The 17,122-nt window shown below is 31.9% G+C and overlaps 1 protein-coding gene across 4 annotated transcripts; it reads right to left on the reverse strand.

The window, feature by feature from the left end:
- Window positions 1–2,675: 2,675 nt before the first annotated feature.
- Window positions 2,676–15,904, reverse strand: LOC106053356 (putative transmembrane ascorbate-dependent reductase CYB561 homolog). 4 transcript variants are annotated; one of them, XM_013208902.2, is made up of 6 exons: window positions 15,685–15,868; window positions 8,521–8,742; window positions 8,119–8,330; window positions 6,250–6,407; window positions 5,615–5,815; window positions 2,676–4,523 (listed from the first exon to the last, which is right to left on the reverse strand). In XM_013208902.2, exons 2-5 carry the CDS (start codon window positions 8,735–8,737, stop codon window positions 5,656–5,658), a joined length of 747 nt encoding a protein of 248 aa, XP_013064356.2. In that variant the 5' UTR covers window positions 8,738–8,742; window positions 15,685–15,868; the 3' UTR covers window positions 2,676–4,523; window positions 5,615–5,655. The 4 variants fall into 4 exon arrangements, with proteins under 4 accessions (XP_013064356.2, XP_013064354.2, XP_055893810.1 ...); XM_013208900.2 differs by having other exon boundaries at window positions 2,676–5,347; XM_056037835.1 differs by having other exon boundaries at window positions 2,676–5,815; window positions 15,828–15,904.
- Window positions 15,905–17,122: the final 1,218 nt, after the last annotated feature.

Consider the following 17,122-nt stretch of genomic DNA (forward strand, 5'->3'; position numbering starts at 1 on the left):
AAGAAAAATTAATTTCATTTCTTTTAATTGTAATGAGAAAAAAACGCAACCAATGCTCCGTTTCTTCAGAGAATTAATAATTAAAGCAAATATTTTGTCTAACAAGTACATATATACTTATCCTATCGTTATTACACGATTTAAGGTATACAGCACGTTCAACAAACTACGAACCATTACTCAATACATATATAGGCCTAAACATGATAATCTATCACAGGGTAATCACACACAATGAGCCGTTATAGGACGATATCCTTATTTACTTACCTATTCTTGTGTACCTCCTAGGGAGCATAGGTCGCAACCACACTTCTCCGCCGAATTCGCTTCTGAGCATCTTTCTTCGTCTTCTCCCATGTCATTCCAGTGCCGTCAGCTTTGCTGATGACCGACATCTTCCAGGTTTGCTTGGGCCTGCCCACTTCCAATCTTAGTGTTTGTAATAATAGCTCCATTTTTGCTTTTTAATGTCTTTGGCTATGGGTTTTTGCTTTTATCTCCCACAAGTTGACGGTAGCTATTTTTTAACTACTCAAATTCCTAATATCTGAAGTAGGCAACTCTAGGCGAAGGTCTGGAGTTTTTATTTTTATTATATATATATATTTTTGGTGACTCTCCATGTTTCAGAACTAAATAGAAGAAACGACTTAAAGTTTGTGTTAAAGATTCGGATCTTGTTTTGTAAAAGTCTGATATACAGAATCATTTTAATTTTAATAAAACTCATGTTCCATTCAAATGACAGTGTGATCAACATACCATAACTACTTTAAAAGTCACAGAGATTATTTATGCCGATAATTGCGGCTTACTTGCTCACACTGAACTCGAGCTCCAGCTTGCCGTTTCCACTTGTTTTTGTATTCAGCCCTACAAATCACTGTGAATCGCCACCCCTCAAAGTGATAGATCACTTTACTTATCTGGGAAGCACGGTGTCTAATAACGCATTCAATTAAAGAGAATTATATTGGGCCTACAGTGTAGCTACTAGTAGTGCTTTTTGACGCCTCCAAACGAGTTTGACCGAATAAATAGCTCCATCTGCCTATAAATATCAGTGTCTATCAAATTTTGGTTTGATTCGTGTATTTTTCATCGACTATGAATAATTTAGCAAATTTTCAACTTGATTTGAGAATGGGAAGAGGGAGAAAACACGTGTCAAAATTTAAGGGGATTAAATCCATATATACATCCACATATCACGTTAAATAGCATTTATTCCCCTTATTTCAATATCAACCAAAATAATTAATCAATTAATTGGAGGGGAGAAGTTAACCACAAACCCCCTTTTGGCTACACACATGAAATTTACTGATTGTAGCGTTGCTTTTCATTAAATTTTTTTAAAGGGGGTTTTAACTTCAAAACCCACTTGACCACATTTTTGGAATTTAGAGACTAGTCTTCCTTGGAGCAGGTTTTAAATTCAACTCTTCCTCCTATGGCTACGCTTATGAAATTTACTAGTGACTGTAGTTTGCTTTAGTCTTACATTGAAGAAGTTTTTTTTTAACCTCGAAACCCTCTAAAGGGGTGTTTAAACTCAAAACTCATGGAATTTGGTAACTGTAGTTTGCTTTAGTTTTATAATGAATAGTTGTTTTCTTTGGCCTCAAAACCCACTGGAGAGGGCTTTCCACTCAAAACGCTTTGGAGCGGGGTTTAAACTCAAAACTACCCTTGACTACACACACAGAGTTTGGTGACTGTTGTATGCTTTAGTTTTATAATGAAGAGGGGTTTTTTTTTAGCCTCAAAACCCTCTGTAGAGGACTTTCAACTCAAAACCCCCTGAAAAGCGGGGGAGGGGGGGGGGTAAACTCAAAATCTTGTTAGCGGCTCTCATGGAATTCGTTGACTGTTATTTGCTTTAGTTTTTTTTATTGAAAAGGGGATTTTAACCTCAATCCCTTCCCCACCCCCCTAGACAATGTAGGCAAAATGTTATAGCTGGCATTGATTGCACACTGGCTTGGTATGTTGGTAAACAAACTGATTGCACTCATTACTGACTAGTTTGATTTTCTTGTCATATGATCTGGGATATATATAACATCTCTTGCATTGTCCTGGCTGTGTGGTGCATGCTGTTGGTGTCAGTGTAAATAAGGGAAAAAAATACCTTCATCACAATATGACCCCCCAAGAGAAAATAAACCTAACTAATATAAGGAACGCCTTATGAAAATAATACATGTCAGTCGAGGTCACTAATCCTGATATTTTTTTTAAAAATTGGTCTAAAGAGGGATGAGGTCATATTGACCTTATGGTATCCGAGGAAACTTTCCAAATCGTGTACAACGTAAAAATGAAGGAGAGATTGTAACTCTCTCATGAAACAAGCAGACAAAAAAAGGTTATCTAACTGGATGTGATAAATGTTTAGATGAGTTAATTTTTGTTTTACAGATGAAAAGTAAAAAGAAACTGTGCCCCCCCCCCCCCCCCCCGGCCAATCAACTATTTTCAAACTTAATACAGATTAACTACAATCATATTTGTTATTCCATATTCCAATCTAATCCCCAAACCCTAAATGTAGAAATGAATTATGTATTTAGTCCTTAGGTTTAATTTTAAAAAATCAATTTGTTTTCATATCAAACCATCTGTCAGGCATTCTATCAAACCATGGAGTTGAATAATTTAAAATAAAAATGTCTTCAATAATTTTATTATACCTACATCACAGAAAATTCACCAAAGACAATATCAGAAAAAATGTGTAGTATATTTATACTCACAATAAAATGACAAAAATGTTCCAACTTTTTGACAATTTTAGTATATTAAATAGTTTCACAAAGTATTTTCAACCTGAGCTTTGTTTTGTTTTCCTTCACCAACCTGAGTACTCTTTTCTTTGACAACAAAATGTTTACCTTTGATTGTTCAAATATGTTGTTTTTGTTTTCAAATAGAAATTTTAAAATAATCAAAAAAATTCTATCATCATTTTATCTATAATTCTAGCATCAATATCAAATTGGTAACATTTTTGTATGGAATATAGACAATATTTAAATTAGTAAAGAGAAAATTAAACATATGCTCCCAAGTACATAAGTTATTTTCAAATTGTATATCTCAGTAAACCAAGGTAAGATAATAAATCAAATAGTATGAGCTCACAACAAAGGAATTATTTACAGAAATACAGTACGAAATAAAAACATTAGTAATATTTCTTTGGATATATATATATATATATATCCATAGAAATACATATATTAGTTCATGGAAATTTAAATGAAAAATAAATTATAATTCTGTAAGTTTTTGTCTGGAATGAATTGAAATACAACATAAATGAATTTCATTCAATATCTTAATTTATGTAATATGAAACTAAACAAAACTATGTTCTAGTATACATATTTTTAAGCATCAAAGATTCATAATATTCATTTTAAATTTACTTTATAAGTCCAAACAAACTGACCTATATACAGTGCTAAAATCAATAATAAATTACTGAAATGATTTTTGAAGTCATACAACTTACACTTGAACATAATTTTGTCACATCTGGTACAACTAAGAGGCATTGGTCTAAAAATGTTGGTTTTCTTCTGTCTTGATAAGCAAGAGTTAGTCATTCATTAGAACTTTGGACTAATGTGACGACAGTCCAAGTGCATAATACATGGCCAGGCAACCATCCAAAACAAATCATACTGCATGTCTCTACTTTTTGTCTAGTAACAACTAGTTAGCCATGCTTGTAATAAATGTACCGAATTCATAGAGATTCAAGGTTTTTTATAGATTACACTTTACATGAACACTTTCTAAGTGGCAAGCTGAAATAATTTTCAAAATAAACAAAAGTTGGAATTAACTAACGCCAATATAACTGAATGAAAACCCCATTAACAAATACAGATCTCAGTCAGGACTTTTGCAAAATTATCGTAAACAAATTTTGCTCAGTAAAGAAAATATGACATTTTCATTAAAAAAATTTTTAAGTAACATACTTCAGTAAAAATTAAAAAAACAGTAACAACTTATTAATAACAACATCTCAAGAGCCTAATTTAGCATGAATGATATGAAAAGAGAAACTATCAGCCATTGGAAGTAAATGAGAAAAAACTGAACTAAATCTTGAAATAGTTGTTTTTTTTAAACACCAATAAAAAACTTTAAATGTACCGTAGAAAAAACAACTAGTGTTCAAATAGTTTTATACTGTATATTACTATACAATACTACTTATAAATAAATAAAAGTTGAGAGCAAAACAAATAACTGTGTTATGTTTTATCATATTGTGGTATTAAAGTTTTATACATATAGAAATGTATGACTCTCAACCACCTGAAAAGTACTTTGATGCAGGACTTAAAAAGACCTAAGCTATTTCATATGAGGTCAGGGAACATAGATTGACAACCAACATACCTGATGCTTGATAATTAATACAAAAATGATACCTAACTATAAGCATCAATCTGATTAACACATTTATCACAGGCAACAGAATGCATTACAGTATATACCTGTAATATAATAAAAAGAAAATAATTATTTCATATAACAGATATAAATCAGATGAGACTGGATATTTTACAGAACATTAGTCTGTTCCTGTACTGGGTGGAGCTAGTACAAACATGTTAAAATACATTCTTTAATTCTTTTTATTTAGTTAGTTTTGTATTTCTATATTTAATCAAAAGGAACAAAAAACAAAACTTTTAGCTGGAAGATTGGTGGGAACATGAAGTTTTATATTGTACATTATAATAAGCAGAAAAAAAATTAAAACAAAAAACAAAACCAATGATATGTGTTAATACCTAAAAACTTTGAAATGGCACTGCATAGTAAGTAGAAAATTGATTTAAATGATTGTTCTAGATTCACAGATTTAACCAAATTACAATCACACATCTCTATGTAGAAAACTCAAGATTATATTTGGTTGTATTTCAAACAAAAGTAATGCTAATAACCTATTTTGCTTCATAGTCCTTCTGACATTATGATCAGGGTAATGTTCTTCCCATGGGTGGCAGTGTACAATGATTACATTCATTGCAACTCTTAACTTTTTTATGAATACATAATTAATTTTTTAAAAAGACTATACTGTATAATATTTTCTATGAGAGTAATTTATTAAATTAAATAAAGAGAAAAAAAAAATTTAAGAAAAAAATACATCTACCTAAAGCCATTGGTTACAGAGGAATATCATCACAAAACAATATTGAAAGATAAGCATTGTATGACATAACATGATGACATAACTGTAAATAATATTGCACTCTTATTTCAGACAACACTGAACTGGGTTACAATATTAATTTCCAGGCAGTACCTAGAAGAAGAAGAAAAAAATTTTTTTTTACCCATCCACTTTTTTAATAGTTACCCAGTACAATATTAATTTTTAGTAGTGATCTACTGGTGTAAAAAAGGTTTTGTTTTTTTCCTTCATTTTTTTTAGTTCAATGTCTACTGTATTTCTTTTGATTAATTGTCAAGTCACAGCAATATTATTTGTTTTCCTAGCTGAAATACATATATGAAGATGGTATTACTAGAAAAAATTTTTGTTAAGAGTTAAAAAAGGAAATGCCATTACCATCAAATTGAATGAGGATTTCAGGGTTGGTCCACAAATCATTAATTTTCGAGTGGAACATGGTCTTCTTCTGGTGAAGGTTGACGTTTGTATTCAGGTTTAGTTACCAGGTAGACGACAAATCCAGTAAACAAGACCAGTAGTACACCCAAGCAGTTAATAAGGACAGCTTCAGTCGACAAAGCAGAATAATGGATGTCACTGTAAATACATTAAAGATTCATTTAATTTTAAAGAAATCACTTTAAAAAAAATCACTTTAAAGATTACAAATGTATCCTTTTTTACATTGAAAAATCTAATGAATAAGCCCCTAGTGCATCTATACTGTCTGTTCATCTTTCTGTCATGTTCAAATGTCATAACTGCAAACAAGGTCAGTGAAAATATTTTCCTCCATCAATTTCCCATTGCCAAAATTAGGGGTAAAGAAAAACTTATGGTCTTGAGAACACCTGCCCATATGTTTTAAACATTATGTTTTCACTGTGTTGAACATATTTTTAAATCATTTTCAAAACAAGAAGAAAAATGTTTCAATTATATACATATAGGAGTCATCCGCCATGACTGTCAATTTTGTTAGGATGGTAAAACATTTAGAAGCACTAGTAAAAGAAAACAATTATACATACTCTTTGTGAAATATAGCCTTCTCTGTGATGCCCATGAGTGCAGTGGCCGTGGCTAGAACAAGAAGGACTACGCCCCAGAATGTGTGATAAGGCATGTACAATGTGCGAATTCCCATACTTAGTTTCGGCCACAAAAATGAGATGAAACCAAGGCTCCACTAAAAAAGATTTTAAAAATTTAAAAAAACCTAATATATATATATCTTATACTATAAAGTAGAATGTAAGAAGTATGTATGTTCCAAATAGAATGTAAGATGTATGTATGGTCCAAATAGAATGTAAGAAGTATATATGTTCCAAATAGAAATCAAAATCGTTCGACCAATCTTGATGAAACTTTGCACAAATGTTCCTTGGGTGCTAACTGGAACCGTGACGTATGTATAGTAGCCCTAAAACAAACTAAACGCCCTCAAAAAAAAAAAAAAAGTTGCCCAACTCTATGAAAGTATTAGTATTTGATGAATCAAGGCCATGTTTACCATGTTTAGATTGAAATGATCTAGTTCTAATTTTAAAACTACACTTTGTTATAGTCCATTCATTTCATATTTTAATCAAATTAACATTCAAATTTATTTTCCTAAAGCATTTTTCATACATTCGTTCGCTATAGCTGCTAAGTCGTATTGACATACATTTTAATAGTTCCATTCATGATTCCATAAATCGAACAAAAAAAGGACAAGCATGCGCAGAGCGAAGCCTCCACGCACAGAAAGAACTGTATCCAAGTCAATATTTAACTCTAGAGTCTATATCTAGGCTATCTCTAGCTCAAGATCTAATTCAAAAATGATAGACCTACTTTATACTTTAACACATGAACATACAAAATAAAGTCTATTCATTTATTCATTTTATATTTTAATCAAATATATGTAGGCCTACAAGCAAATGTTTTTATTTGAAAAAATGGATTTAGGTCGATTAGCTATTTTGATAGCTCCATGCATACTATTTTTACATTTATGCATTCGCTATACTTATAACATTATTTTGTTTAATTGTTTACAAAACACTCTCAGTGACTATATCGACAGTGATACGCAAATTAAGACCTGCGGGCCGCAGGTAACATGGCTAGTATATACACCATATATACCGTATCCTTAACATGTTTCTGACATTCCTTCAGAAATGAAGATTATTATGTCCTTGCCCAAACCTATTGCAAGATGGATGGAACCAGGCAAGATTCAAACATGCAACCATCATGATGACAGCCTCAAATGCTTACCACAGGCAAACATCCATTAGCTTCCACTCATTTAGACCAGTTTAGCTATTGAATCTCTTGAGTTTCAGTCTAACTCAGAATTCATGTCAGGCAACAATGTTCAATAAACAATACATTAATGCCAGTCCATTTATTTATTTCAGAAAAACTGATATGTGATTATTAATTACCAGGAGAGACATCCCACTAATATAAAAACAATTAATTATTTTTTAGTTTTTTAAAATTAAATAAATAATTCAGTTTTAAGTTTTAACTTTTAAACAATAAAATCTTAATCTATTAAAAAACTGAAGAATTATTTTTTTTTGTGAATAAAAGAATTTTGTTTTGTAAATAGAATCCGCTTGAAATGAATTTTCATTCAAATGTATCTGAAACTATGTTATTTTTGGAGTTTAGGTGAACATCTGCATTCTGAACCTAACCATTTAGCCACTTATGCTATTCAGATTTTTAGGGATCCGTGTGAAGTTCAGCAGAGAGGAAAATAAGGACAGAGCTTGATTACGAACTTTATTTCTTAACCATAAATAGAGCTATACTGTAATGAGATAAATATGTAATTTATTATGGATTCAAAATGACACTTTTTGCAGTAAAAAATAAGAAAATAAAAAAGTTACCTGAAGACCAAAGCAGACAACAACAAATAGTCCCAGCCAGCTGTGCAGTGAATAAAGATTTGGTATAGGTCCACCTGTACTTAAATTGTGTGAATCAAAAACTGCTTTTAATCCCACAGCAGCAAAAATGAGTGCAAATACATGCATCACTGCGTGAAGAATCTTGATGTAAATTTTTCTATCATTTCTGAAGACACGATAAGCTAATATAGCTGAGGAGCAAAAAAAAAAAAAAGAGTAAATTTTTAGTAAAAGTACTGGACACATACATACTAATAAATATGCAAATACTAGTAAATTTACAACCTTAATATGAAACTATTTTTTAGAAAATAGTTAAATTTTAAAAAACTTACTAAAAAAAATTGATTTTTGAGTGAATGTAACAAAAAAAAATCATACCATCTGCATAAAGGAACACCATTCCAATGATCATAAACAACGGATGATAGTTGAACTCATGTGAAGGATCACTTTGCCATGCAAAACCACCACGAAAATGACCCATCCACACTGCTGTTATGACAACTGATGCTACACCAAAAACTTGCACTATCAGTACTAGCATATTGAAATATTTCATGTCAGCTGCAGTGGTAGCATTGCTATCAAAGTACATTTTCTCTGCAATTTGAAACAAATAATAGTAATAATAATAGTAAGCTTTTTGTCTTTTAAGCCCTTCCCTCAATAAAACTCCACAAACATATCAGACAAGATGCACCTTCAAAATATCAAAATTAGCATTAAAAAACAACAAAAACAAAAACAATGAGAAAGTATATTATATGCAACTACAATGTCAAAATGACACAAGAAATACTATTGAACATCCAGTAAAAAAAAAACAACATAACTACTAAATTACTACTAGAATACTATTTTTCTAATTCAAAATAATTAACTTATCTCTGAATCTTAAGAGAGAAAAAAAAAGACAAGGACTTTCATAAGAAATGAACAAGGAAGCATAAAGATAGCCCTTGGGGAAATTTAGCTGTCTAAAGGTATAAGAAACATTTTATAACTGATGTAATTAGGAATAATTCAAGTCAGCCATTTATGCTAAGTAAACCTACACTAAAGTAAAGTAGGTAAACTGGCAAAATCGAAAGCACTTGACTTGTAAAAAAGGATCCTGGGAAAGGCTAAATTTTCCATTGGGGATTTTAGGATATCCCTAAATCCAACCAGCTTTAGAAGACACCTAATATTTGTTGAAGAAAGCAAAGACAAATGCTCAATTTGCTAGCTACTCCACACTCTATAATAACCATTGGTCATGAAAGAACAAATTCTAGATGAGCTTGTTGCCTGTTCATTGAGACTTCACAAGACTTTTAAAACTTTAGTTCTATTTGTCCAAGACCAGTGCCTGAAAAGAATCAGTCTTTTCCAAGTATTCTGCATAGCTAGGCAAGCAGAAAAAGGTTAAGAGATCAATCTGATTTAAATAGAGTCGGCATGTAGCAATAATTGTTCTGGTGTCTGTACTACATAGTGAAATTAATTATATATGCACATCTGCCTAAAAGAGATCTTAATCTGAGCTAACAGACCACGGTGACTGTCTGGGCAAACAATTCTGTAATTATTGGTTGAGTTACTAATAATAAATAAATCAATACTCTATAGGCCTATATCTTATATCTTTAAATACCTAGGACAGCATCACAATATGATTATATAATTATTCTTTTAGTTTTTTTCTTTTCCTTAAAATAGTTCTTTTACAAAGGCGATGGCATCATCATTAGATGAAAATCTGTCCTCCAAGTACAAAATTTAGTTTAGGAAAGAACTATACTAATTGGAGAGGAGAGAAAAGTGCATAGATCTAAAGGATTATAGATCTATGTATAAAGGTAAAAAAATGTTAAAGAAAAAAAGATACATATTTCATTGCTAGGTCAAAAAATTTTCAGACCACCCTCATATTTTAACAATAAAGGGGACTAATTCAAATTATACCACCTTATCGGTCAAGTAAAATTTCTTTCCCTTGTTCAAGAAACCAAACAAAATAAATTTATAAATTTATTTGGATAATTATTAAAATAACTTATCACAGACTTTAAATCTATATGCTCAGCGGAAGCTGTAGAAAATATATGTAATACATATTTAGACTTTTATCTAATCTACAATCTAATATTACAAATTATACATCTTATTGACTTGTTGGAGTGGCTTGAAACAAATTACTGGTTATGTACCTAAGAGCGAACCAATGTGCGTCGCTGACAACAACAAATTTGTCAATGAATTAAATGATTTCTACAGCCGATTTGACTGCCACAACATTGGGAAAGACCACCATGATTTATTGGCATCATATGAAAACAGTAATTTAAACCAATCTCAAGAACTGTTTAATAAACAAGAAGTGACTAAAATATTTAAACAAGTAAACACTTCCAAAGCATCGGGACCCAACAAATTAAGTGCAAAACTTATAAAGCTATGTGCGGAACAACTTGCTTATATCTTTTGTGCTATATTCAACAAGTCCTGGCAAACGCACAAAATACCTTCCATTTGGAAGACGTCTGAAATAATTCAAGTACCCAAAAAGAAGATCATTGCTTCCAACAATGACCTACGTCCCGTAGCACTTACGTCAATTCCAATGAAGTGCTTGGAGAAAATGATTTTAAAATATCTATTGAAAGAAGTCGAAACATGTCTTGACCCGCACCAGTTCCCTTACAAACTGTCAAGAAGTACAGAAGATGCAATTCTATTCATGCTGAATCCTCTATACCATCATCTTGATACTCAGAGACACTATGCCAGAGTATAATTCGTAGATTTTTCCTCCGCATTCAACACCATCCAACCACATCGCATGATACAAAAACTATCTGAACTGAACATTAGCAAAAACATAAAGCTTGGATTTTAAACTTTCTTATCAAATGCCCACAATATGTAGAAGTGAACGGGCTTGTGTCAGGCATGAGAGAGCTTAGCACTGGAGCGTCGCAGGGGTGCGTTCTGTCATCAGTATTGTATACCATATACACAAATGACATTCAGAGCTTATCAGCTGACATTCCCATCATAAAATTTGCTGACAACACAGCAATCATTGGCCTTATTGCAGATGACGAAAATATGTACCATTCAACAATTAACACTTTTTACCAATGGTGTATAGATAACTTTCTAATTTGAAATGTTCAGAAAACGAAAGAAATGATAATAGATTTTAGGAAACATAAAGGCCATCTTGCAGAAATTCAGATAAATAAACAAACTGTAGAACAAGTGCAAGAATATAAATATCTAGGTACAACTATCAACAACAAACTGAAATGGAATGAACACTGTCAAAGCCTTTACACAAAAATTCACCAACGTCTTTCTATCTTAGAAAGCTAAGCAAGTTTAACATTGACAAAACAATAATTAAACTTTTTTATACAGCAACCATCAGCAGTCTAATTAACTTTGCCATTACCTGCTGGTATAGTAATACTTCACTTGCACAAAGACAGACTAAATAGACTAATTAAAAAAGCATCGTATATCACTAGAACTGTTCTGTAGTCACAGATTAATAATAAATTACTGTAGACGTTACTATTTAATAATGATAATAACGAGACTGTCTTTATCAAGGTAGACATATATAACTAACTTTTTATTTCCGTCCGATTCTTTGCTTTCGCATAAAACATAAACAACAAACAATGACGTAATATCTTCTAATATTAACACAAGAACCATCTCTTGAAGAGCTTTTCTATGAAAGATGCCTTTCCAAAACACTCACGATTCTTAAAGATAACCTTCACCCATTAAACCACTATTACATAAGATCTGAATGAAGTGGTCATCTCCTTTCCATTAGAACTAAAACAGAAAGATTTAAAAACTCCTTCATCCCACTGTCGGTCAGAGTGTTACAAGATCATCTGTCCATGCATCCATCCATCCCAGTGGCGCTACAGCCCATAGAGGGCTCTGGCCTGCTTTAACACATCCTTCCATTCAGATCTCTCCTGGGCTTTTCGTATCCACGCCCTAACCCCAAGCTGCTTCAGATCTGCTTCCACATCATCTATCCATCGCATTCGGGGTCTGACTTTGGGTTGCCTGCCTTTTGGTTTTTGCCTGTATACGATTTTGGCTCCTCTGTTGTCTGACATTCTTTCAAGGTGACCTGCCCAACGTAGTCTGTTCTTTTTTATTTCGTTCACTATTGATATATCTCATAGTTAGTGCGTGTCCTCCATCCTGTTTCATCCACAAGATCATCTGTCATCATCGAGAAGTTCATAGAAGTCTAATTCATAAAGCGCTGGTTGTGTGTATGTGTTTCGTGTGTGAATCTTGTTCGTATTTGCATCTATAATGTTATTGTTACAGTAGTTACACTGAGGTTGTCCATTGTTGTCAAACTGAATTTCCATTTGATTGGATCAATAAAAATTATCTTATCTTATTCTAGTAGATATAGTCAAATCTAGTGACTTAATAAGTTGTAACTGCATTATTATATTTAATTAGTATCATAAAAATATTAATAACTATTATAAGCTAGATCTATACTTAACTTATAATAATTAATAATACTAAAGTAGATCTATTATAAGTTTATAAGTATTGCTCCTTATGAGTTATAGGTAGGTACAATAATTATAGGATAATGATAATTTAAATCAGATATTTACTTTTGCTTGCCATAAATTAAATATGCCAATAATGGCAATATCGAATATAGATATAGAGTTGGTAATATAAAATTATAAATATCATGGATTCACCAGCCCTTAATGGATGATGATGATGATACTCATGATACTGTAACTCACTATAATTAGATCTAATACTACATTGACTACATTATAATGATTATATTAAGATATAGATCATATATATATATATATTTATATATATATAGATCTAACTGTAAATCACAGTGTACCCTGTTCATACAGATTATGGCAGCATTACGCCATTCAGCCCACTGTCACTGACTGACTGAGACATCAGACCAGAGAGTGAGCACTGAGTGAGTCAACTGAGTGAGACTGAACTGAGAGACTGACTACAGAGGAGAGACTCATCCCAATTTAATGAATTTTTAAAATTTTATTAGATCTAGAGTAGTTTATGCTATTCGGACACCTATAGGCCAAAATTTCAAAGTTTGACTTTGACAGCGCATTATTTGACAATGGTTCAACATAGAAAAGAAAATGAAGTATCAAAATCTTCTTTAGTTTAAGGAGAATAAGGATGACTACTTATATTTTTACCCCTAACCTATATTTGTTATTATATTTAAGGTCAAAGAGGCCATGTGTTTTCATTTAATTCAAACAAATTTGACCCACATTATTTGATTCCGGACACCATAATAATTTATTTCAGACAGTCTCTATATTTAAGCATCAATAAACTCAGATTTTAATTCTATATTAACATTAACTAAATTTTATAATTTTTTATGCATAAATACGAACACAAAAAATAAAAATATGAACATACTTATTCTACTAAAATTAGGTCACTGGGATAGTGACTACTACACATACTTTTGGAATTATTTTATGTTTGCATGATTAGATGTGTGTTGAATGTTAGTGTTTTTTGTTTTATTAATTTAATAAATTTCTAAAACCGATGATCTTTTGTAGTATAATACAAGTTAGGACAGCCACTCTTGCCTAAATAGCTGAATCCTCTATATTCTCTCTATATAAATCTAGATCTATCTAGTAGGTATAGATGTAGGCATTTAAATTCATTCAATGTACCAAGATCACTCAAAATATTTGCCCATTTATTCTCTATAAAAAAACAAACAAAAAAAAAAAAACAACAAATATAATAAAAGATCATTAGCATTGATGTTCAAAACTGGCTGTTTGAAATATATTTTGGTAAGAAAATCATAATTTAATTCAAACACCCTATTAAAAAGCTATACGATGGATCTCCCCTTCCCGCCGCCGAAGATGACTCAGCCAGTGATTCCGATGTTGATTCGTCAGTTGAATAAAGTATTATCAATTACACCCCAAGCCCACCCAGCTAACATGGGTACTTTGACAGCAGGGAAAGTAAATTACTAGACTTGGCTCTCTTTATCTCTATCTTGTGCAAAGCATGTACAGACCACATTCTTTCTTTCTTGTTCTAATTCTTACATTTACTTTTGTGTTTAAAGATCTAGATCTATGTAAATACTATGTGCATAAATTGTATTTCTCTATACCCTGTTTACTTTGAAAAAAAGTAATTTTTTGTTTAATATATCGTTAAATTTTTGTTAAATATATAGGTATTTTCTTCGCTGTGACATTTTAAATACCATTTTGTTTCATAAAAAGTAGATCTCTAATCCCATTTTTTAAAAAACTAATTAAACGATTGACCAAACTATGACCCTGACAGACAGAAAGGCGGCAATCTGTGCCAAAACTAGATATGTCAGAGACTAATGTTTAAAAGTGGATCCAGACCTATTTGTGCTAAATTGTACTGTTTATTGTTTAACTTCCACAAAGCTGAAGGTAAGAGTATTCTTTTTATTATTTGGTGCCTTAAATGAATGCTAAGATTAATAGACATACACACGAATTAGGCGAATACAAATAAAAATCGTCTATCAATCTGTTCTATTTAGAATAAAATTGTGGGAGAGTCTTGTGCTAAATTTATGCGCAGTAACCCTTGACCCATGACCCTGAATAATTAGGAAACTGTGCCAGGGGAGAGTGACGTCACAGATCAGGAAGGGTTACCCCAAGGAGATTTCAAAATGGCGACCTATCCATATCAACAATAGTTGAAATCGAGAAAACAAAAAAAAATGTTTCATGTTAATAATAATTTGCGATGGTAGAGGTTTTGGGTGCAGGTTTATGAGCCTGTGGGCTACTACTGGAGCACCGAAAGAACCTGCTAGGGCGTGGGCGGCATAATATCGCCTATTACCTTTTTTTTGTATGGAATCAAACAACTTGGCTTATGAATAAAATAAATCAGCTCCAAAAACAGAATAAATATTGCCGGGCTCATTAGCATAGACTTAGCCAATCAAAAAATATAGTCTTAAGACTTAACCCTAGGCCGCCTAGGAAGAGGTAAAAGTAAAGTCATCCTGGTAACATAGGAAAAAACAACCTGACTTAGATTAGACTTAGACATTTAAAATTCTTTTTTTCTTACATAAAAAGACAACTAAATGAAAGGAAATTTGGTCAGAAAATGGACAAGCACATTATACAGCATGCTAGTTTCATATTAAATATCAAAATAAAGATTTAATTTAATGACCACAAAAACAGCAGGTGTCTGAATTCATGTATAATATTCATATTGTCACAATATTGTGATTATGACATAATGTCATGATTATGATTAAATTAATGTCCGGATTAAATAAACTACACTCTCTAGTTCTAGATTAACTAGAAAAGATACTAAGATCTATCATCTAGATCATCAGAATATCATTATTAGATTAGATAATAATAATAGATCTAGATAGATTATAATATATCTAGACTAGATCTTATTTTAATAAACCTAGATTGGTCCTAGATTTACCTTCTCTTTCTAATGAGTTACGTTATATGTAAATTTGGATTATTTAGATGTAATTTATTTTAGGGCGGGTTAGATCTAGATGTCATTCAGTTGGCAGAATCATGAGAATGTAGACTAGATACACTAGAAAATAGAAAGTTTACTTTATTATGATAAACTCTCAGCTATGGTAGTGACTGTGACACATCCGGTGCAAAAGGCAAGAGCAACAGAAAGGGACGTAACTTAGAAATATTTAGTGGCATCAAGCTTATGACACAGTGGCGTAGCAAGGTTATCTTGGTGGGCCCCCTTCTCCCATAATAAGACATAAGACGAAAGTAATTTGGAACAAAACTGTTGAGTCATCTGAATGTACCGTATTGGCATTGGCACATTTACCAAAAGACATTCCAATACAAGTAAGAAGTAGGCCTACTACATACATATTGAACATAAATGAAAAGTAGCACCAGGGACCAAGTTTTTGAATTAGAGAAAGTAGTGAATTAAATGCAACGAAAATAAGGACTGCGCCGACCGGGGCCTGAACCAGTGACCCTGGAAACGACAACCCCGCCTACCCGAATCGCACTGCAAAGTAAACATAACCTCTAAAAGATCGGATTGTCCAACATAAACATTAGGGGAGAGTGGGGAGAAATGGTCCACCATTTTTACTTTTTTACTAAAAGTTACATAAAAACATAAATAACAACAACTCAGAGATGTTTGTTATATTTCTTAATAAAGTAACCATTTATTTCAATATATAGTCTATAAAAAAATTATCATACATAAGAAAAAAAAAATACCACCCCAATATGGGGAGAAATGGACCACCTGTGGGGAGAAATGGACCGACTTTGGGGGAGAAATGGACCACCTGTAGAATACACAAGAAGCTTTAAAGAAATTGATAGAAATTTTTTTTTTTTAAAGAGACATTAAATGAGATATATCTTTCTGTTCTTTTAGCCTTTTTAATGTTGTTAATCAGTGTTGATCGGGCAATGTTAAATTCTTTTGCCGCATGTCGAACTGTCATGCCCTTCTCAACAGCAGTTACAGCATCTATCATAACTGACTGTGGCACTTTGCCTTTGTCAGTTTTCCTTATGTAAACTCGAGTCATTATTACCTAGAAAAAGAAAAAAAATATTTGTCATTTCATTAGGCCTAATCATAATCATTAACTAAATCTATGTTTTGTCTTCGACTTTAAAAAATCTAGATTAGATCTAGATCTACTTAAAATAGAACACCAGCATTAATAATTAACATATTTATTACAGTAAAGATGGACATACATCTATATATATTGAAAATGCTAATTATAAGCATATCATCTCTATAGAAATCTACTGCCAATCATGAATCAAATGAATGGGAGAAACGGACCTCCTATGGACCATTTCTCCCCACTGGTACCTTAATCGACGGCGGCGGCGTAGCATAC

This window comes from Biomphalaria glabrata, chromosome 1, assembly GCF_947242115.1.
Source record: "Biomphalaria glabrata chromosome 1, xgBioGlab47.1, whole genome shotgun sequence".
Classification (NCBI taxonomy): Eukaryota; Metazoa; Mollusca; class Gastropoda; family Planorbidae; genus Biomphalaria; species Biomphalaria glabrata.

Excerpts from the sequence above, each read along its gene's own strand:
- LOC106053356 (XM_056037835.1), bottom strand. The coding sequence starts at position 8,737 with ATGTACTTTGATAGCAATGCTACCACTGCAGCTGACATGAAATATTTC. Across the intron at positions 8,331-8,520 it reads GGTGTTCCTTTATGCAGATG|CTATATTAGCTTATCGTGTC; the intron begins GTATGATTTTTT and ends TTTGCTCCTCAG. Across the intron at positions 6,408-8,118 it reads TTGTCTGCTTTGGTCTTCAG|TGGAGCCTTGGTTTCATCTC; the intron begins GTAACTTTTTTA and ends AATCTTTTTTAG.